This window comes from Cyprinus carpio, chromosome B23, assembly GCF_018340385.1.
Source record: "Cyprinus carpio isolate SPL01 chromosome B23, ASM1834038v1, whole genome shotgun sequence".
In the NCBI taxonomy this organism is placed as follows: domain Eukaryota; kingdom Metazoa; phylum Chordata; class Actinopteri; order Cypriniformes; family Cyprinidae; genus Cyprinus; species Cyprinus carpio.
The window spans coordinates 18,525,588-18,549,162 of record NC_056619.1 but is presented as its reverse complement, the minus strand read 5'-3'; the positions used below and the strand labels follow the sequence as shown (position 1 = coordinate 18,549,162).

Here is a 23,575-nt window from a genome sequence, read left to right as displayed (position 1 = left end):
TTTTGAGGTTTAAGTTCACAGGCAATCTAGGACTTTGTCTTTTCACAATATAACAATATTGCACAGCCAGACAAAACAGACTAACAATATAAGCTTATATTTCGCAAGTTAGGACAAGTAATGTATAGGTTTAATATTTTGTCTGGCCATGTAAAAGTGTTTTAAAATGACTTTATGCTGTATATAGTGTGTAGGTTCTTTTTTGATTTATTCATATTTTATTTTTATTTATTTTATGTTATTTTGTTCATATTTTTATCTATATCATTATATAATATACAATAAAATATCCAATATACTTTTAATTTGAAACTTTAAATAAAAACTAAACAAAAAAGACTTTTAAATAATTATTTGGATAAAAAGATAGATAAAAATAGACAGATAGGATATTTAATTAACACTACAAGGAAAGTTGCAAAAGTTTTCCAAACATACACTTATAAAAATAAAGACAGTAAAATGCTTAATTTGCCATTTGTTCTGTTGATTGATGTTGTGCAGTGTATAATATCACTCATTGTCCAGTCATAACTTGATTGCTGTTATCTCATTTAAACTTTAGCTCTTTCTTTTCTCATTTCCTTCCCCCGTTTTTTTCTCACAAGATTCTTGAAAAAAGCAAACTAGCTGGGCTTGCCTGATATCACCCTCCAGGGTAACAGCTGTGCCAAAAAGCCCTTCACCACACACACATACACAAAGCTCATTTAGGGAGCCTGGCTCAGTGGCCTGGAAATCACACTCTAAGCTCCGCCCTAAAGTGTGGTTAGCCATTGTTATTGAAATGGGGCCATGTGCATGTGTATAAAGAAGAAGTAAGTGGGTTTAGACTTCTTCCCTCCCCGTAGACCTATTCCACATACAACCACAGAAGTTTGCCTGAGTTTTCATTCAAGTTAAAGACTACTAAAATCTCTACAATATGTCATATAATAATAAACAGTCATCATCAACCATTATGTATGAGGCAAGAGTGTAAATAATTAATAATTAACACTCTCTCTCAAAGAAACAGAACCAAAACAGACACAATAAACTCCTTTATCATCAATATTCACTAACATGAGACGATCTGCAGTTAAACACATAAAAGCCACTGCTGACAGACTCCAGGTGCTCATATGTTCATATGAGTCCTTTCAAATAAACCTCTAAAAGCTTTTCACACTTTCTACAAGCCTGGTGTCCACTAAGTGCAAATGCCTTAATAAGCACCCCAGGTCCCCTCTGCACGTCCCATGGTCCCCCTCCTTACTCACCATGGCAACAGCAAGTTGGAAGTGTTTGGGGGGGGGGGGTTGGGGTTCTCAGCATCATTATCAGCAGGCCCATCTGTCATGGGGGGTAAGAATTCAGATCATGTAAAGAGGCCTACATGGGCTCCAGCAGCAAGCAAGCACATGCATATGCCTTCTCACTGGCCTAACAGGGGAAATGGTGGGGGAGAAGAAAGGGAAGATAGGTACACAAGAGTGCACAGATTGAGTTTGGGAAAAAATGAGAAGGCCTGATCTGAGGGCATGAGTTTTCATTGATTGATTGATTGATTAACTGATTTATAGAGTTTATAGAGACTAAAAGTCTTTCTAAAAGAAAATTTCTAAATTTTTTTTTAATTATAAGAAAAGTTTTTAAATATATGTTTTTATTTTAAAATTAGTTTCCCTTTTTCCTTTGTAAAGTGACCTGAAAGGCCCTGCCTATTATATATATATTTAAACACGTGTGTGTGTGTGTGTGTGTGTGTGTGTGTGTGTGTGTGTGTGTGTGTTGTTGTTATTATTGGGGTGAACATCAGTTAAACCAAACCGAAATCACAGGGATGAAATGTAATATAAACAATATAATATAAAATTTCCTGTCTGCTTTATAATTTAGGATCATGTTACTAATGTTTAATTTGAACATCCACATAAACTTTGTATTTGGATGTCTAAAATACTATAAATGTCATAGCCGACCAGTTTCAGACACACAGCATAAAAGTAGTGGCAAACAATGAGCCAAAAATTATCTTAACTCTTTGTCTCTTTTGTCTTTCTAGAAAATTTCTCTAAACAAGGAACAATAGTTTCAGGGTGTGCTCTCTTACCTTGTGTAAAAGTGTTTAAAATATGTATTTTTTGAGGTAATGCCATTTTTTTTTTTTTTTTTTTTAATCACTCAGTTAAAAGTTTTACAGAGAGACTTTAAAGTCCTGACATATGTCTCGAGGCGTACAAGACAAGCTTTTGTTTTCATTTTTAGAGGTCATTGTGTGGGGGACAGGCAGTGAGGCGCGCCCTCATTGGCTTCTAGAGATGAACAAAAACTACCCCGCCGCCGCTGATTGGCGGAAACAAGCTTCTAGTAAATAAGACCGCCCACCTCTGTCTGTAAGTTTTCTTTAAAGAAACTTTCTCTGTAATGAAGTTGAGTAGTTTTGCGGTGTCATAGGCGAAGAAATCACCGCAAAGATGAAGTTGTGTAAAACTTTTCTCGGTGAGTGCTGGACTTCTTACTTTTATCTTACTTCAGTCTTTTGCTCGCGTCAAACTTAGATTTAGTCTGGTGCGCCGTGGTTTTGTTGATAGCCGGTGTTTTTGGGTTTGGTTAACTTTTTGTTAACAATAACTCACAACACGTTTATTATTGTAATTTAACACGAGTGATATAATTATACGGACTGATTATACTGATTATAAACCTACAGCCTATACCAACAGACACCGTTGTTGTTTCTTTCTTTGTTTACTTTCATTTTAAGTATTAATATAAAATGTTGACTAAATAGACTTGGATTACGTTTTAATAACTAATTTTATTGCCGAACGCATAGTAGTGACCCAGGTCCCTGATTTGTTGCATCTTTTAAAAGTTGCGAATCGAAATCCCTGTCCAGTTTTTAAACAAAGGCAACTTTTGTCTCCCAGAGGGAGTTGTGCTACAAACTCAGAGGCCGTCGGACTTCTGGCGTATTAAAACTTTTGTGTTCAGATCAGTCCATCTGGCTGTGGGGGATTCCTTGTGTTGTCGCTCAGCTGGCATCCTATGTAATATTTATACACAGTAGTGTCTGGCCAGTGGGAACAGGCTGTGGCTTTAATTGTATGCTGGGCTATCCATCTGTATACGAAACTTTAGGATCAGGGGGTGAGCAAAGTTCCAGCTGGTAACCGAAGAACTTCGGTGTCATTAAATATGCAAAACCCTCAATGGCTTTTGCAAGCTTCATATATGATAAGAAAACTTTTTTGAAGTTTAGTAAAGAGTTCCACTACCCCTTTATTATAGAGAAAATGCATTTTCCGTTTTAAGTTACATCTCTTTCCACTACAAGTAACCTATAATAACTTATTGTAATATATTATTATTTATAGATTGATTTTGATATTTTACCAGTAATCGAACTTTGCCACTGCGCTATGTTTGGTTGGTTTACTGCACTGTAAAATGATTTCAGTAATAATATTAACAACATGTTTTGTTTTGTTTTGTTTTATTTTTTAACAGTTTATTTTCGAAAAGTGAAATTAACTTATTTTTTGATGTTCATTACTCAAGTAGAAAATTTTTTTTTTTTTTTTTTTTTTTTTTTAAACAGTTAAAATCACTTTGACATCATAAAATAAACATAAGCTTCACTTTTATTCAACATTTTACAGTCTGGCAACCTAGGAAGAAATCATAGTAATTTATCCGATTACTTAGACAGATGAAGTTAATTCGATAATTTTCCACAAAATTAGGTCATGTTGTTAGGTTTCTAGAAGAATTTCAGCGCTTTTGAAACAAGGCAAATGTGTCACTAAGCAAGAAAAAAAAAAATAGATCCATATTAAAAAATTGTTTTTCCAGTTACAGAAATTATTATTTTTCTTGTCAATACCGAATAGTATCGTGTATGGCAATCGGACAATAGTCTTTTAAAAATAAAACAAATGCTTGTATTTGATGTTTAAACTACTCTCTTTTTTTAAAAAAACGTAATAGTCATTGTATTCATCGTTAAACTGCTATATACTCATTGAAAACAGCGTTTTCTTACTAGACACCTGCCACGGAAAGCACTCTTGTCCATGGTACTGAAACAGCGCTGTTCTGGGTGCTGAACTTTCAGGGGAGCTCCTGCTTCTAAACGTAGAGATATTTTCCAAAATAACCAAATTAATTCGTTTAGATTGTAAGTTAAATGTCAAACTTTTGTGTGAGTATTTTATATCGGGTGGGTGGGGGTCAGTAGCGGCCCTCTCTCCATCTTGTGTTGGTTTACTATGATGATGATGTCACGGCGCAGGGTAGAGGAGGGGTGGACAATGGGCCTGTGAGCGAAAGGTAAGTCAGAATCGTTCGACAAAGCGTGTGGAGAGATGATTTTGGCAGCATTTGCGCTCACATTACATGTCGATTAATGGATATATGCGTCTTGCTTACAAACATGAGGAGGTTTTGGACCGGTCCTGAGCGAATTATTAAAGGTTTTTAACGGTAGCGGCACGAGACTCATTCTGAAGGGGAGGTGTACAACACTGAAGTTAACACACAGAGCCTACAAAGAGCAAGAGGCCGCTGGCATCTCCTTGAAAAAAAACGTCGTTTGCTTGTGGTATTTTTTTAAATTTACTAATTCAGATGCTGTTGTGGATAAAAATTCAATGTTTGGAAAGGTTTGCTGGTTTGGATTTACGTTACTATTGAAGCCAAATGGATGCCGGACTTGTAATCTCTTAAAGAAGAAGTGCCATTCCACCGTGTTTGAATTCCTTGCACATTTTGTCTTATTTTCGCTTGCGTACTATACGCCACAATTACGTTGTTTAAAAAGAACGATTCTAGAATGGTTTTTGGATAATTGTATTTGCAGTTACATCGCTGCTCTATTTTCAAGAAACCCAAGAACTTAAAAGGGCCTCTATCGCATCTAGCTATAACACAATATCCAGCCTCTCATATTACATTTTTAGCGTTGAGCTTGTTTTAAAACAATATCTATAGACGAATTGGAAATGTGGAAGTTTAAAGCCAAAAGGATTATTAATTGGAAGTTTGTCTATTCACACTAAGTCAGAGATACATGTACAAATACAATGCATTTTATGGGAGCGGACAAACAGTAACCCTTAAGCAACGCAAAAGCAGCATATGTTATATCGTCTTGTGTGCGTGCGTTATCTACACGAACCATCTGTTTACTTCAGGCTAGGCCTACATAATACACCATTCATTTATTAGATGATCGACTTTCTTTCTGTTTTACATTTTAATTGCTTTTTATTCATCGCTTATTCTTGTTTTAGGACCTCTGTAGGTTGGGCTCTAACGTTATTGCTCTAATAATACAGTCGCAGGTCTTGTAAACATATTCTGCTAGATATTGTTTATCCTCCAGGAAAGTGACAGTGTTTTAAAGGCGGAGGGTTTGGCTGATAATAATTGAAAGGCGTGGTGTGCTAGAAGAGGTTATGCGCAGCAGCATCATGGTCCTTTTTTGAAGTTAAGGGCCTGATGCGACAAAATAAATACTAATATTAGTCTATATTAAAACGTAATAGCATTTTGGGGCTAACATGTACTCCCATTGAACCATTTCATGCATAGGCCTACTATATAAGAGTCAAACTGTTTTTTGTATGCTGGGAGATACAGTAATTTAAGAGAATGGGCACTATTTTGTCCCTTTAAAGGGATGACTGAAACTATTTAGGTCAAGTGACTGGTATAAAAAAAAAATCTGTCATCTACTCACCATTTTCATCTAGAAATAACATGTAGCAGCATGCAAATGTTCCTTATCTTTTACATGCCATTGTCTTTGGAGGTGTCTTTGAAAGGAATATTTTGAAGAATTTATGTGTATTTATATTACTTGACTCCTAATGTGTTGGAAAATAGGATACATTATTTTCAAAGATATTATGTTCCTCCCTTTTGTATTCAACTTACTTTTATAGAAAGTTTTCAGCAAATGCAAAGAAATCAGATTAATTTGTTTCCATGCAAACAGACACGGGTCACTGACTTCTAAGAAAGGTTTGCATTGCATATTGTATAATATGTGGCAAGTGCCGCAATTGTTGCAGTTCTCAAGGGAATTCCCTCCCCTGGTACGTGTGTGATTTGACTGAGCACCAGGTGCTGCTTAAAACGTAATCAGACCACATGTAATGACGCCCTGATAAAAAACAGCTGGGTCACGGCCAGATCTCTCGTCACCCAGGAAGAATAATCAACACCAGAGCCATGAAGGCACGCAGACCATGATGGACTGCTGGAAGCCCATTCAGTGACCAAAGTGCATGGGTCCTCTGGGGGCTTTTTAATGTTTGCTTCTGGATTACGGTTTTTTTTTATCTTTTATAGTCATCCTGTGGAAAATGACATCACAATAGTTGCATATGAATCAGCATTACTGGCATAGATTAGCTTACTTTCTGATCTTAGAGGCACCTTCTAATGCACCTTTAAATATTTGGACATGTCAGACTGAAATTGTTGTCTTATTCTTTCTGTCCAACAGAGAATGAGTTCAGAGGGCAGCTGCTGAGCCAGAGGTGGACACGAGGGGACAGAGTCAGCAGCTGTGAGAACAAGAGGAGTAGGAGACTAAAAGTGAGACATTATGTGTGTTTATGTATGTCACAGTAGCTTCATTTTCATTGATTATCTCTTGTCTTATACTATACCACAAAACCAAAGAAGCTAAAAGTACATTTCCCTTTCTGAAGCTCTGATATCTTTATAAGCCTGGGAGGGCCTAGTTTCTTTCTTATATTTCACTTCACTTCCACTAAGGATTGGGAGGGATGTGCAACTTATTGGATGTGAATTATTGATAGAGCTCTTTACAAGCATTTAAGAGGATTGGGGGCTACTCTGGTGTCTGTAAAATTAGACCTGCTCAGATCTTAAGACAAAAATCATAGTCTATAAAAGCCAGGGAACAGTGATATTGTATGATTTTAGAAACACATTAGAGAAACGGATAGTGTAAATATCTTAAGACTTTAATAAAATTTTATTATAATCTCATAACCACTCATGTGTTTGTGTTCCAGATGAGCCAAGATGCAGATGAGAAGTGGACAAGGACACGCTCAAAAGGAATCAGAGGTGAGAGCCTCTTAAAAACTTGAAAAATATGTTTTGTCCATTTCAGTGAATTTAATGACTGACAGAGCTTTTATCTCACTCCTTATATCAGTTCCTCTTGAGCTTGTTGGACAAGAGTATAGGTGAGAGCTTTTATGCTTTTGTAGTGCTACTCATCATGTTTTTAAAGACCAGAGTTTAGTAGGTTAATGTATATAGCTAATAAAAACCCCTGTTTTACAGCTGCCCTACACCAGGATGTGACGGCTTAGGCCATGTCAGTGGAAAGTATGCACGACACAGAAGGTAGGTAGTAAGAATTTAGTCTCTTATAGATATGGCAATATAAAAAAAGAAAAAAGAAAAAGTGAGCAACTGAGTTTTTTTGTCAAACCTTTTCATCTGTTCCAGTGCATTGGGCTGCCCATTAGCTAAGAAAAGAAAACTCCAGGAGGCAGAGGAGAATCAGCCAGCCCCCCAAAAGAAGTCCAACCCCCTAAAGCTGGCCATGGATGAAGGGTTTAATGCAGAGAGTGACACAAACAGTGAAACAGAAACAAAAGATGAGGGAGTGGAATCTGAAGAAGACACTACTGATAAAGAGATGGAAGCAAAAGAAAAAACACCTACATCAGAAGCAATGATAGGTGGGTTAATAACCTATTAACTACAAAGAAGTGTATTATTTTTAAAGTTATGTACCATGCAGTTCACATACTATGGTCTTTATGTATATATGCTTTATTATATCACCCAAACTTGTCAAGAAACATCAAAAAATCATTTAGTTAATGATGGCCTTTTTTGGCATTCCCTTAGAAGAAATATCACAAGTGGATTCAGAAGAGAAAAAGACACCTTTCAGAGAAACATCAAGTTTAGTGCCAGAGAGCGAAATTGAGAAGGAAGAAGCCAATATCGAGGCTACGTCTATCCAACAAATCACCATGGATGCTGAGGCAGAGGAGGGGCTACAGGTCACCGAAGAAATTCAGGCTCGAGAGGAAGAGGTAGAGGAGGAAGAAGAAGAGATTACAGAAGAAGAGCGAGTGACCCAGCAGCTGAAAGAGACAGACGAGCCTTTGACAACTGTTGAAGAAGAAGAGGAGGAGGAGGAGGAAGAAGAGGAGGGGGAAGAGGAGACACAATGTTTGAGCCAGAAGAACAACTCAGACCACCAGTACTTCAGTGGAGACTTTGGCAAAATCCAGACCAAAGACACTGGGGAGACAGAGAAGGACAGTGAAGATGATGATGATGATGAGGAAGAGGATGAGGAGATCCAATCCCAGGTAGAGCCTTCCTCCCTAATTGCCCCTGTCCCCACTGCTTCAGATCAGGAATTAGATATGATGACACACAGCGACATCAATCTAAACCACCCTCTTGGAGAAGATGAGGAGGAGGAGGATGAAGAAGAAAGAGATGATGCTTCAGATAAAGACTCACCCACTGTAGTCATCGAGCTGGGTTCAGAGGGAGAGGAAGAGGGACTAGAGGAAGAAGAAGATGACGGAGAAGAAGAGGAGGCTGATGAAGCGGATGATGACGAGTTGGACAGCATGTCACAGAGATCAGATGTCACAGATGACTCAGAGACGTACGACATGACACGGGGGAACTTGGGACTTCTGGAACAGGCCATTGCACTGAAAGCCAAACAAACTGGCCGCAGTTCTGAAGAGAGCTGCTCTCCTGAGCAGCAGCACTACCACAGCTCAGAGGAGAGGATGAATAAGACCATGGACATCACAGCTCGCAGAGCATTCTATGGCAAAGGTGACAGGAAATTGCTGCCTACCTCTTATGACCCCAATTAAATTTAGATAAAATTATCATGCAGGTACAGTGTGTGGGAGTTTAATTTGCTTTTGCCTCCTCACTCTTGGGCACAGAAGGTTCTAGATCGGAGAAGAAGGAAGTAAAGTGCCCTACTCCAGGATGTGATGGGACAGGTCATGTGACTGGATTATACCCACACCACCGCAGCCTTTCTGGGTGCCCACACAAGGACAGAATCCCTCCAGAGAGTAAGCATTGTGTTGCACTATTATTATAATATGTGATACACACACACACACACATAATATATATTAATACAAATTTAAAACACATTTACATTTATATACATTTATTTGTAAAAATTGTATAAACATGATAAAATGTGTACATATTTTATATACATTTTTAATATATGTATATTACCGACTTTAAAAAAAGTATTTTGCTGCATTTATTTGATTAAATATACAGTAAAAACACATTTAATCACAATTTAAAATAAATGTTTTCTATTTTATATATATATAATATAATTTATTCCTGTGATGGCAAAGCTGAATTTTCAGCAGTCTTTAGTGTCACATGATCCTTCAAAAATCATGCCAACATGCTGATCTGGTGCTTAAGAAACATTTTTTATATATATATATGTATATATATTTTATCAATGTTAAAGAGAGCTTGTGCTACTTAATATTTTTGTGTAAACCATGATTTTTTTTTCAAGATTCTTTGAATAATAGAAAGAACATTTATTTAAAAAGTTTATATATATATATATATATATATATATATTATAAATATGTCTTTACTGTCACTTTTGGTCATTTTAATGCATCATTGCTGAATATAAGTATTAATTTCTTTAAAAAAAATAACATTTGAACGGTAGTAAGCTAATGTGTTTTTTCGGCACTAGTCTTGGCAATGCACGAGAACGTACTTATTTTTCGGCACTAGTCTTGGCAATGCACGAGAACGTACTTAAGTGTCCAACACCTGGATGCACTGGACAGGGACATGTGAACAGCAACCGCAACACACATCGCAGGTACTGCTCCATAACTATTGTAAACTTTCCAGGCTTCAATTTCTGTTCACATCAGGTTTCCCTAAAACCATGTGTTTTCTTACTTTGTACACTTTTAGTCTCTCTGGCTGTCCTGTTGCTGCTGCAGGGAAACAGAAAAGCAATGAAAAGCAGTCACAGCCGCAGACTTCTGTCAGTGATCCTGCCAGTGGAGGCTCAAACTCTGACAGAGTTCTCAGGTGAGGTCCTCTCAAGTCCTCTTCTCAACATCCCAGCTAGATCTTTAACAGGCAAAAGAACCTGATAGGGAAACATTGTGACTAAACACTCTTTCCTCTACAGGCCGATGTGTTTTGTGAAACAGCTAGACATCCCTCAGTACGGTAGCTACAGGCCCAATGCCATGCCAGCCACTCCTCGTGCCAACCTGGCTAAGGAGCTGGAGAAGTATTCTAAGGTGTCTTTCGACTATGCAACCTTTGATGTACAGGTGTTCGGCAAGCGCTTGCTTGCACCCAAGATGCCCACCAGCGAAACCTCACCTAAAGCCTTCAAATGTAAGCACCCCCTAATTCCCTTTAAAATAACAGATACAAATACAACAGATATTACTAGATAATGAATTATTGATAGCATACTGAAACATATATTATTATTATTATTATTACTATTATAATGAACAGCCAAACCATTCCCCAAAGCCTTGTCCCCCAGCCACAGCCTGTCAGGAGGCTACACCAAAAGCAGCTCCTCTTCCACCTCAAGTGGGTATGATTATACCCATGATGCCGAAGCCGCACACATGGCTGCCACTGCCATTCTCAACCTGTCCACCCGCTGCTGGGAGAGGCCTGAAAACCTCAGCACCACACAGCCAGATCAGGCCAGCAAAGTGAGTTCCTCTCTGTCTATATCTGGAAAGTGGAGTTCCATAACATCCACGTTATATATACGCTAGATTCTAATTAATGTCTTCTACAATCTAGGACATGGACATTGAGGTGGATGAGAATGGCACACTGGACCTCAGCATGAAGAAACCTAAGAGGGAAGGAGTCAGGTCACCAGACCCATCTTCATCCTCGTCATCATCTTCTCAACACCATGGCATCACCTCACCCCACTCCAGCCACACTAACAAACAAGAGGAGTGGGAGGGGCCTCTGGACTACACCAAGTCAAACCAACAGAAAGAGGAGGAGCCAGAGGAGGTATCAATCCACTGTAAAAAAAAAAGTCTGTAGTTTTTACAAAATAATTTTGGCAGCTGTGGTTGCCAGAATACTTTTGTAAAAAATACAGAAAAAAAATTACTGTAAACACAATTACGGCCAAAAACTGTAAATTTTACAGTACACTGTAAAAAAAAAGTCTGTAGTTTTTACAAAATAATTTTGGCAGCTGTGGTTGCCAGAATACTTTTGTAAAAAATACAGAAAAACTGTAAACACAATTACGGCCAAAAACTGTAAATTTTACAGTACACTGTAAAAAAAAAAGTCTGTAGTTTTTACAAAATAATTTTGGCAGCTGTGGTTGCCAGAATACTTTTGTAAAAAATACAGAAAAAACTGTAAACACAATTACGGCCAAAAACTGTAAATTTTACAGTATAAAACTGTTATTTACAAACAAGAAAATTTGAATGTAAACCAGTAAATTCAACAACGCACACTGCTATTAAAATCTGTTTTGTACCTTTAACATACTGACAACCACCATAATAATGCAGGTGGTAAAAGAGAAAGCCACATGAAGAATCGAAGTTCATCACAAGTAGCTTCGCCACAAGCAGAAGTTTATATTAATATTTAGAAGGTGCACAAAGTCATTCATGCAAACACAAAACACCATCATGGTGACACACGATACTTAAACAATTCAATAAACTTTCATTAAACAGCAGAAGATGTAACATAAAGCCCAAATGTACAACTGATAACAAAACACTATTAAAAAACATGATTATTTAAACAAAATACTTTTCAAATGTGGAGCGTCACACAGGGAATTCTGGGAATATCAGTTTACAGTTTTTGACTGTAAATTATACATTGATTTGTTCTTTTTTTATTTCTAAAAAAAAAACTGTAAAATTAACAGCATTTTACTGTAAAATTACATGAAATGTCTGGTTAGATCTTTTACAGTTTTTTCCCTGTATATAGTACAGGAACTTACTGTTAACCTATTAACACTTTTTTTTTTTGTAGCGTTTTTACAAAATTGTACAGTTAAAATGACACTTATTTTTTACAGTGTACAATATGCTACAAACACATAGCCTAAATTATAAAACACAATATTCTTATAATTGTAGCCATATTTTTATATATATAGATGGGCAACCTCTCAGGTTCACAATTATTTTTATTTTTTTTGTGGAAAAAAATGTATTACCTCAATTTGCATTGTTTCATCAATCATGCTAAAATTAGTCTACAGCATAAACTTGTAAAGTGACATACATACTTTATTTGTATTTTTAAAAACAACAGACTAAAACTTTAGTTTTTACAATATTTGCATGTCAAATTAACAAAATTGTTTTGTTATGAGTATTACAGTATTTCTCTGTTTTTGATACCAATAATTTGTAATTTTAACAAATAATTTTGATTACAATCACATATTGTTATTGTAAATATAACAAAATATTATGTTTAATAGTTTACAAAATTCCACTGTGAATTAAACAAAAAAATATGTTTTGGGGTTTACAATACTTTTCTGTATGGATTATAAATAAAAACCCTCAAAATATCAATTAAACTTTCAAAAATGTATATCAATCTGAGATATATTAATATAGTCTCACTTCATGGTTAAATCATGGTTAATGAATAAAAACCTTCATTCTATGAATTAAACTGTCACAGTTTTGCACCTGTTTGACTGTTGTTTGTCTGTTGTGTCCAGGTTGAATACACCACACACTCATACGCTTCCTCTGATGGAGACGATGATGATGCCACTCAGGAGAGCATGGAGGACAGAAAGTACCCTGGTGATGTCACAACCTCCAGCTTCAAAGTCAAATTCCAGCCCAAGGACAGCAAGAAAGAGGTCTTGCTGTAAGTGTCTGCTGCAACAACAGCCTTATTTAAACACAAAACACATCTGCTAAGCCAATAAAAGAAGTCTGTAATTTTAGTGTCTTGCAAAGGTTAATAAATTACCTGAATGATTCCACAGGGATTTAATACTCTCTTTACCTCCCTCCAGATGTCCCACCCCAGGTTGTGATGGCAGTGGACATATAACTGGGAACTATGCATCACACCGCAGGTATGCCAGAAGCTGACACAGTATTTCAGCTCTGAACACAAGCCCTACTTGTGTTTTCTTTTTTTTCTTTATCTGTTTTCCTCTCTGTTGAACCCTAACAGCTTCAGCTCTCTATAACATAAACCTGTATATTGACTGCAGACAAATGCTGTATGTCTCTTTAATGCATTTGGGTAACTCATTTACTCATGTCTCTTTGTATGTATATATTTGCTAAAATACATACATAGAAATGACGAATCAGTGACATACTACAAAATATATATCTCTTCCATCTTCAATGAAATCTTCCTCCCTCTATTCTTTCTTCCTGGTGTGTTTCTACTGTTCTTCAGTCTCTCTGGTTGTCCCCTTGCTGATAAAAGTCTTCGGACCCTCATGGCTGCCCACACTGCTGAACTCAAGTATGTCTGTGCTCTATTTTTTCCTCTAATGAATCCTTTACCGATTACTGCTTCTACTTGACTCTATATAATACTGCTGTTACAGCAAAACACTGTTTACTGTCCCTTTTGCTGGCTATTCTTATATTCTTGAACCACTAATCACTTTATATTTTCAGTGGCCAAAAATATAAATTTCTTGGACTGTATCCTAGAGATGCATCAAACCAGCTGAGACACATTAAGCATCCAGGCTGAAGCCCAAATGTTTATTTAGATTTCCAGTATGATTTTATGTGGGATACTTGAAATGTATCTTTCTAAAGCAATGCTATGTTCACACTAACCTGTCTTTCTCTTTGTGACCTCCAGATGCCCTACCCCAGGTTGTGATGGATCAGGACACATCACTGGAAACTATGCTTCCCATAGAAGGTATGTTAATTAAAAGATATTACATTTACTGTACCTACTTTCAAGATGCACTTTTTGGATTCAGGGTCAAGCTTTGCAACAAGTCAAAATTAGATGGCGGATGTAAAAAAAATAATAACATTCACATTTTCTCTATTGCAGTCTGTCTGGGTGTCCACGTGCCAAGAAGGGAGGAATCAAAACCACCCCGACTAAGGATGACAAGGAAGATTCTGAGCTCCTAAGGTATGTTTTTTTAATTTTTAATTTTTATTTTTAAAAAACAATCTCAACATTTAATGTACGAAAATTGTTGCGCACAGCCTGTATATTTAGAGAATGCCTAACCTGACTGCCAGTTCGTCACTTACCTCTCTATAGGTGCCCGGTGCCAGGTTGTGACAGTCTGGGGCATATCAGTGGGAAATATGCCACCCACCGCAGTGCCTATGGGTGCCCGCTGGCAGCACGCCGGCAGAAGGAGGGCATGTTAAATGGCACACCATTCTCCTGGAAGGCCTTCAAGGCTGAGGGCCCGACCTGCCCTACGCCAGGATGTGATGGATCAGGACATGCCAATGGCAGCTTTCTCACTCATCGCAGGTACAGACGGGACATAGTAAAATTTACAGATAAATATTAGTATTATGGTATTAAATAGTCCTGATAAATGGCAAGCTGTGAGTGAATTAAAATTGCTATATATGCTAGATATATAATAAAACTAATTGTCTTGAAAATGCCATATGTAAGTAATATGTTTTGAAATATTAGAAATGGCTTTCTGGGGTTACCGAAGGATGGTGTAATAAAAACAACAAATCTAAGACAATACATCTCTTAATCATAATGTTTCTACAGTCTATCAGGTTGCCCTAGAGCTTCAGCTAACAAGAAGAGAGCCAGGTTCCCAGGAGATGATTACATCAGCAAGAAATTCAGGGCAAGTGATGGTAAGAGCAAATATAATTTGCTTCTCTTCTTTTATCCCCATTATGTTCATTTTGTGCTCTTCATTAACATATGCATTGTTTTTCTATCCCCTCAGTTCTTGACAATGATGAAGACATAAAACAGCTGAACAAAGAGATCAGTGAACTGAATGAGTCGAACTCTGAGATGGAAGCAGACATGGCCAACCTCCATACACAGGTCTGCTTTTATTAAATGCATATTTGTAAATGCATATATACACTACTATTCAAAAGTTTGAGGTTTGTAAATTTAAAAAAAAAAATGTTTTTGAAAGAAGTAACCAAAGCTACATTTATTTGATCAAAAATACAAAAAAACAGTAACATTGTGAAATATTATTTCAATTTAAAACATCATCACTGAAAATCCCGTAATTGAAAAAATAATTTTTGTGACTTCTTTCCATAAGAAATATAATGATAATGATATGTACAGTACCTTAAACACAATATTACAAATGACAGTATTTTATCATCACAAAGATAGAATACACAGTTTGACCTCACAGCTGCTGTTTATTCATGCAATTCTATCCCTCAATAGATCTCATCCATGGAGAAGAACCTCAAGAGCATGGAGGAAGAGAATAAACTCATAGAGGAGAAGAATGAGGCTCTGTTCATGGAACTGTCAGGCCTGAGCAAGGCTCTTATCCGCAGCCTTGCCAACATCCGTCTACCACAGATGGTCAGTCCGCTTGCTGTCTACCTTTGACTACGCCCAGCAAGCATTGTACATTATACTTTTATGTAGCTTGCTTTTAACAAACTGTAATCTGTTGTTTACCACAGCAAGAGCCAATTACTGAGCAGAATTTTGACGCCTGCGTGGACACCCTGACCCACATGTTCACCGATAAGGAGTGCTATCAGAACCCAGAGAACCGAGCCCTACTCGAGTCGATCAACCAGGCCGTCAAAGGCATTGAGGTGTGAGCAGAGGAGCAGCAGCTGCAAGACACTGTGGGTTAAATAACCAGACTAACAACATAAAAATACTGTTTAAGGACATTCAGGTTTTGTATGTGGCACCCTCCGAAAATGTGGAACGTCACGAGACCCGTGGAAGTCAGAGAAAAGGACCAAATTCCAATTCCAAACTATGCTGCTTAGCAATTTTGATCCTTTGCCTCTTAAACCAAGCTGGCTTTTCTTGTTTTGGGGTATCTTTTGGAGCAAACCATTTGTTACTGTTTTCTAGAGCAACTCTCACCGACACTGATCTGCCTTTTTACTTCCCTCAGTGCATGGAGGTTGCCGTGAACAATAAGTTGTGAGACTGTCGTGTGTCTGTGGAGGAGAGTCTATGTGTGTATGTGTAACAGAGTGTTTTATGTGTAACGTCCGAAGATGAATTCACAATTAATGACCTCCCTTGACAAAATATGATTAGTATGCAGCACTGCTACATTTGAACCCTGTATGATAATGTTGTCTCATAATTGGTGTAAATGTTCTCCTGTTCCATTCAGTAATATTTATTGTATTTGAGAACATAGATATTGCACTTCCATGGATAGTTTGTAGTTCCATCGTCATGTTATTATTGTAATAATTATTATTATTATTGTGGCTATTTAAATTGTGTCCTTGAAATGTAAGTTTAATTTATTATTTATTCATGTTAAGGGTTACTTTATTTATTTATTAATCAGTGTGTATTTATGGACTTAATTTATTTCACAAAGCAAAATTCTATACACAGCTTTTAAACAGTTATGAAGAGGAGAGACGTTGCCTTCTGCGTTGTGAGAAAGGCAATATTTTAAGAATATCGACAGCAAATTGTTTTTATAAACCTTCCTATTTATTTATCTTTTTTAAGTGCAAATATTTTCTACCTAACAATTTTTATATTGTTTTTTAATATTCTTCTTTATTTAATGAGTTCTGTTTTCCATAAAAGTATTTTGACACCCTCCAGAGTGAAGTGGGTTGAACATATATGATGTATTTATTATTATTTATTTAGTATTTAAGAACAAATTGAATGGAGATCTTGTTGCATATTTATTTTGTAAATGTCTCTGTGTTAGTGGTTGCTGCATATGGATATTCTTTGCCCATGTTGTTGATAAAATAAATGGGAATTCTATCACCTACAACAGAGAGCATTTAATGCTGGTGGCTTCTATTGAGTTATTATGACTGCATATTTACAAGCTTGTATTTGCCCTTGTTCCAACAATGATATTTTGTGAGACATTGGTCAGTCCCAATAATTTTGGATTCTCTGACATTTATTAGAGCAAAGATAAAATACGAACCAAACACACTCTCAGTAGGATACTTGGCTGACATCTGCTGGATACAAAATTATTCAGTCACGATTTCTGTTCAGCTGATAAAGTCTTAAAGCAACATTTTGAAAGTGTGCATATAGTGATTCTTTCCTTCATATTTGATTTGAAATGGTCAAGGAGACCAGCTAGTTGTCACGTCTTTTAAAAGTTACAGATTTATTTTACTGTCTACATGTCACTGAAAAACCATTAATAGGCTATTGATATATGACTCCTCTGTGACAACTTATCCCATATGGTGTGACATCATGCCCTGCTACAGGTCAACACTCTTTTCTTTTGTGCAATAAAGGTGGAAAAGTTCAATCTAGGCCCTATATATCTAAAATATATATGTGCTCATACAATAATTAAACAGAAATGACCACCTTGAGAATTATTCACCAATAAAAATGTGTTGACTGCTTCCGTTTTCCCCCTATCCTTATCGACGCCAGAAGGCTGCTGTTTATGAGTATGTCATAAAAATAATGTAGTGCAGGACCCATGTGCTCCATGGCCCATATTTTGTGTTTGTGTGCGTGACGTCACAGAATCAGCTGGCCAATGTTTACATCCAGCGCTGCTCGCCGTGAACGTTTATGGGAAGAAACCAAGAGATAGAAACAACAGGAGACAGTTAACCGAATGGACAGCTAACGGACCTTAATAAGGGTGTTTTAGGGTGTCAGACGATTCAGCTCTGTCGACTGTGAAGTCATCGTTGGGGTGTTTCCCGTGACGAGTACCCAAAACACCTCCATCCCGATTTTTCCCGTCTTCGTCTTTATTTGCGTCTACTTTTTGCAGGTAAGCGCATTATATGAGTCGTGCTCGCTGTTATCTAGTATAATTCTGGCGTGATAACAGAATGATAAACTCTTGGTTAGTGCATTTTCACTGAGCCTAATGAACGGCAGGTCTTGATGATTAAAAATACAGGGCTGGTGTATGTTATTTCATATTTAACTGTATTTGAGTAACTACCCGGATGTTCAACAAAACACTGCACAATATGCGTTTGTTAGCGAATGGCGCAGCTGCATTTGAGCGCGCGGTGATTGGTGGGAGTCTTCCTCACATCTGCAGTTTCTACACAGCGTCTCTGGGGAAGCTTTAACTTTCCAGCAGCGCAGCCCAGCGCCACCACCCGTTAACTGGACAAAAATGCTGTTTTATTAGGCCCAAGACATGTGCAGTAGCCCCAAAATTATTTGGACACTTAAAGACATATGTATGTCATTGCATTAGATAGGAAAAAAGTAAATACAGTGGCATTTAAAGAGATACATCACTAAAACACTTCTTAAGCAAAATGTTCCTCAAAAAGAAGTCTTATGGACTTGTGAACGGAGTTTTCAGATTGATTAGAAAATGTATTTGGACAAATTTTGCTTGACAGTAGTTAAATGCCCAGATGTATAAGCAGACATGCAATCCATCATCTTTTAGAGAAGTGGTTCTCAACAAGTGGGCCACAATCTAAAGTGTTGTGTGGGACAGCAATGCGTTATATGCATTTTATACAAAAACATAAAATTCCACTAATATGATTGTGCATAGTTAGGATAGCAAAATAAACAGGCTTACCACAATTTGTCAACCCTAGTTTGATTTGTATGTTTAATTACTGGCTGCCAAGAGCAAGGAACCACCAAAATTCAAGTGAAATTTAACCAAACTTAAGAAAACATTTGGCGGCAGTAGGTAGTATATTTTAAAAAATAAATGAATACTTTTATTAAGATGCATTAAATTGATCATAAGTAACAGGAAAAAAAAACATATCACAAAGGATTTCTATTTGACATAAATGCTATTATTTAGAAATTTCTATTCATCAAAAAACTAAATAAAAACAAAAATTATAAAATAAATAAAAAATAAATAGAAGTTGTTTTCAACATTGATAATAATGAATGTTAAAAGTTATCTTAAATTGTAAAAAAAAATTACATTGTGATAATATTTCATTACTGTTTTACTGTATTTTTTAATCAAAAAAATGTATCCTTGGTGAGCATAAAAGACTTCTTAGAAAATTAAAAATTATTACTGACCACACTTTTGAATAGGAGCATAAAAAAAATTAAGAAAATAAATTTGTGAATTTTCCTATTCAGCCTATGTCAAGTTAATAATTTAGCACATTATTTGGTCTATTCATTTCATGGTAATATTAATAAATTTCAGTTTTATATGTTACTCAGTCCTGGTACTATGTTGGGGTGCCACTTTTCTGAAGCAAAATCAGTTCAGATCCAGTTATAACAAGAAAGTAATGAAAGTGTTTCTTTATGAGTTGAGCTTTTATAAAGGCCCAAATCAACATGAAGTATGTTTCCAGTTTTTCACCTTTCTTTACATGCATTCTTATGTTTTTTTATTTTCTTCTCTTCTGTTTTGCACCCAAAAAAAGAGCTAAAATGGGAGGTGCAGTCAGCGCTGGGGAGGACAATGACGAGTTAATTGACAACCTGAAGGAGGCCCAGTACATTCGCTCAGATCTGGTTGAACATGCCTTCAGGGCCATTGATCGTGCTGACTACTATCTGGAAGAATTCCGTGACAGTGCCTACAAGGATCTGGCCTGGAGACACGGCAACATCCACCTCTCTGCACCCTGTATCTACTCTGAGGTGATGGAGGCTCTAGACCTGCAGCCTGGCTTGTCCTTTCTTAACCTGGGCAGTGGCACAGGATACCTCAGTACCATGGTGGGACTTATACCATTCTCATTGATAGAGAATATGAAGGCTTTCATTTTGCTCTGCCATCATTTACTCCCCCTATGTCGTTATTGAATTTCATTGTGTTTTTTTCATACAATTGAAATAAATTATAACCAAACCAAACAATTTAAAAAAATTCCATTCTCATTGAATTTCATTGTGTTTTTTTCATACAATGGAAATAATTGAGAACCAAACCTATTTGGTTACCATCATTCTTCAAAATATCTTCTTTTGTGTTCAAGAAAATATGCCATAATGTGCTCACTGAATTTTTCTGTCATATTTCCAGGACCATTTGGTGTGAATCATGGTGTGGAATTACATGAAGATGTTATGGAATATGCTTATCAGAAGCTGGACTTCTTCATCAAGACAAATGATAGTTTTGACAGGTGTAGTAACTTTTGGGTGTTTGCTTTTATATTAAAGGGTTACTCCACCCCAAAATGAAAATTTTGTCATTAATCACTTACCCCCATGTCGTTCCAAACCCGTAAAAGCTCTGTTCGTCTTCGCAAAACAATTTAAGATATTTTGGATGAAAACCTGGAGGCTTGAGACTGTCCCATAGACTGCCAAGTAAATAACAGTGACAAGGTCCATAAAAGGTATGAAAAGTCGTCTTCAGAATACTCCATTTGCCATCAGACATGCAATCTGGGTTATATGAAGCGACGGGAACTCTTTTTGTAAGCAAAGAAAACAAAAATAACGACTTTATTCAATAATTCCTTTGTCAGCGGTCTCCTATGTGTCTTTCCATATCACTGTATGCTGTGTATGCTCTTCTGTGTCATCCGCGCCAAAAGGATGCGCTGTTTCAATGTGTATTTAGCTTTGATTTGAAATAAAATTGTGCATCCTTGTGTTCCCGTCTCTTCATATAATCCAAAATATCTTAAATTGTGTTCCGAAGACGAACAGAGCTTTTACGGGTTTGGAACGACATGGGGGTAAGTGATTAATGACAAAATTTTAAAATCAGAACAGATTATACCAAAAATATAAACTCATTCCCTTGTTCAAAGTGTAGTGTGCAAAATGAAGTGACTGACACTGTCAATATATTTGGTCTAGGTTTGAGTTCTGTGAGCCTTCCTTTGTGGTGGGCAACTGTCTGGAGATTGTCCTGGAAAGCAGGCAGTATGACAGGGTTTACTGTGGTGCAGGGGTCCAGAGAGAACATGAAGACTACATGAAGAAGCTGCTGAAGATCGGGGGCATCTTAGTACTGCCTCTGGAAGAAAAGGTGAATAATCGAAAGGCAAAGCAACTTTACAGTACATCTGGTTTCAGGTAATCCAGGAGAGATAGTGTGTGAAATGTATGTGTGTCTATGCATTTCTAATTTGTTCTAGCTCACCAAAATTACTCGGACAGGATATAACACATGGGAGACGAGAAAGATAATTGCTGTGTCCTTCGCACCACTTGTGCTCCCTAAACACAGAGAAAATGGCAAACCTAGAGCAGTCTCTCTACGTAAGTCACATGCTGTATTTTAAATTGTTTTATTAAATTAGATTATTGTGGCCTTTTCTTTATTTTGGTATGTTAAATTAGAAAAATACAAAATAGAAGCAATTTCACTTCTATTAGACATTTGAACACCACTACGGTTCAAAAGTTTTTAAAAAAAAATGTATTTAGCAAGGATAAGAAGTGTCAATAAAAACTTGCATTGTTACAATTTTTTTTACATTGTTATAATTCATATATGTTAGAATGCTGAAAATATTCATATGGTTTCAACTGTTTTCAACATGATTTATTACTCTTGTCACTGAAAACTGGAGTCATAAAAGAAAAAAAAACAGAAAATAAATCAAAATAATGAATTACATTTTAAAATATTTTAAAATGGAAAACAGCTATTTTGAATTGTAATACTATTTTACAATATTACTGTTTTTACAGCATTTTGAATCAAATAAATGCAGCCTCTGTGAGAAAAAAAAATGTAGAAATAATGATAAAAAAAATACTAGATAAAAAATGATAAAAAAAAATCTTACCAACCCAACTTCTGAACTGTAGTGTATACTGAATATAATGATAATAGGATTGGTGTATATACATACATGCAGTCAAAACCCCCCCATGTTTCATGCTGTCCAGCTGCCATGTTCGAGGTGCGGAGTCTTCAGGATCTGGCCCGCATCTCCATCCGTCACATTCTAAAGAAATCTGGTTCTGGATCCTTGCCGCTTCCACGGAGAAATGGATTGAAGCGAAGAAATCACCTTAAACTTAGACGAGAGCATCGTGACACCCCTCTTCTGACCAATAGTTATCTGTTCATGAGTCGCTTGATTCCCGGACCCATGGACAACAACAACAACCAGTCATCCACAGACAATGAGGATGAAGATGAAGACTGCAGAAGGGTTTGTGAACAACTAGAAGAGAATGAGAGAAGGAATGAGGGCAGTGTTTTGGTGATAGAGACTCCAGTTAACCTCTTAAGAGAGAGGATCCTTAGCCTGCCTTTGCCAGAGCCTCTCAAGATGTATCTTCTTTACTACAGAGAGAAGTAGACTTCTCCTTCCAGTGAATAGTCTATTCTAAACTACTCACATCTACCTAGCACTGTCACATCAAGAATTCACTTTTTGCATTATCCCGATAACCTTTCTCATAGAATTTTACCTCTCTTTGTTCTGCCATGTCAGATGGCAGACATACTTAATTTTATTTATCTATAAAGGAGAATTCTCATTTGGTTTAATGCTGGATCTGGATTAATGGTCTAGAATGCTAACCATTAATCATGAAATCAAGAAAAAGTGAAAACTGATTTATTAATCTGTGTTATTTGTGCATTGACATTTTAAAATTGACATTAGTGGCTAACAGTTTACTAAATCATAAATGCAGTGTATTCCCACCTGTTTTGTGAGTTATGTGACATCTAGTTTCAGTTCAGATTTACCATGAAAAGTGAAAATCAAAATATTCTTCTGGTGTATGGATTTGTAAAACAATGTCTAATTGTGTGCTGAATACACTTATATTGTGTGAAAATATAATGGCACATTTAAAAATGTGATCGTCCAACATAATCAGATTATCTGAGGTGTTTTGCCAAATTGAAATAGTCATGGGTTTGTACTGTGTTCACGGCCTTTGCTATATAGAAGTATAAAAGGTATAGTCTATAGTTGTGTAACAAGTTATAAAATGGTGCTCTGAATTGTGGTTATGCTCTGATGTGCACTTTGTCCAGTGATGTAGAATGCACTAATTGAAAGAAAAAAAAAATTGTTTTTTGAATTATACATTTATATAATCTATATCATGACCAAAATCCTTCACCTTTAAAATGAGATTCTTTTCATTATGCAAATGAAAGTGTGCATGTGGCATACAATTAACAATGAGGTGCCAAATGTAGCAAAGGCTAGAGGGTCCAAATTGACTTGTAAATCAATTTACAGTTTTTGGAGAACACAAACCAAAGCATCATGTATTTTTAAAACAAACTCAGACCGTTGTCTCTGCAACCATTTAATGTAAAATTAAATAAATTCTAAACACTGATAAACATTGGGCTCACATGTGAGACAGATTAAATGATTAAATGCATAATTTAGATTTCTGAAAGTGCGGACCATAC

The 23,575-nt window shown here is 36.5% G+C and overlaps 2 protein-coding genes across 11 annotated transcripts; both read left to right on the top strand.

The window, feature by feature from the left end:
• The first annotated feature begins 2,348 nt into the window (after positions 1–2,348).
• LOC109048221 (myelin transcription factor 1-like) lies at positions 2,349–17,047 on the top strand. 10 transcript variants are annotated; one of them, XM_042750271.1, is made up of 23 exons: positions 2,349–2,484; positions 6,500–6,591; positions 7,038–7,092; positions 7,184–7,214; positions 7,315–7,377; positions 7,483–7,718; positions 7,894–8,850; positions 8,967–9,101; positions 9,811–9,904; positions 10,003–10,122; positions 10,226–10,440; positions 10,567–10,775; positions 10,870–11,094; positions 12,803–12,957; positions 13,109–13,171; positions 13,507–13,575; positions 13,927–13,989; positions 14,131–14,214; positions 14,350–14,571; positions 14,830–14,921; positions 15,017–15,120; positions 15,487–15,630; positions 15,735–17,047. In XM_042750271.1, exons 1-23 carry the CDS (start codon positions 2,460–2,462, stop codon positions 15,876–15,878), a joined length of 3,597 nt encoding a protein of 1,198 aa, XP_042606205.1. In that variant the 5' UTR covers positions 2,349–2,459; the 3' UTR covers positions 15,879–17,047. The 10 variants fall into 10 exon arrangements, with proteins under 10 accessions (XP_042606205.1, XP_042606206.1, XP_042606209.1 ...); XM_042750272.1 differs by having other exon boundaries at positions 7,891–8,850; positions 8,970–9,101; XM_042750273.1 differs by having other exon boundaries at positions 2,350–2,484; positions 7,891–8,850; positions 8,970–9,101; positions 9,814–9,904.
• Positions 17,048–17,177: 130 nt separating this feature from the next.
• Positions 17,178–23,156, top strand: LOC109048199 (protein-L-isoaspartate O-methyltransferase domain-containing protein 2-like). Its single transcript, XM_042750280.1, has 6 exons — positions 17,178–18,034; positions 19,644–19,953; positions 20,245–20,351; positions 21,037–21,208; positions 21,318–21,441; positions 22,078–23,156. The coding sequence occupies exons 2-6, from the start codon at positions 19,651–19,653 to the stop codon at positions 22,494–22,496; spliced, it is 1,125 nt and encodes a 374-aa protein (XP_042606214.1). The 5' UTR covers positions 17,178–18,034; positions 19,644–19,650; the 3' UTR covers positions 22,497–23,156.
• Positions 23,157–23,575: the final 419 nt, after the last annotated feature.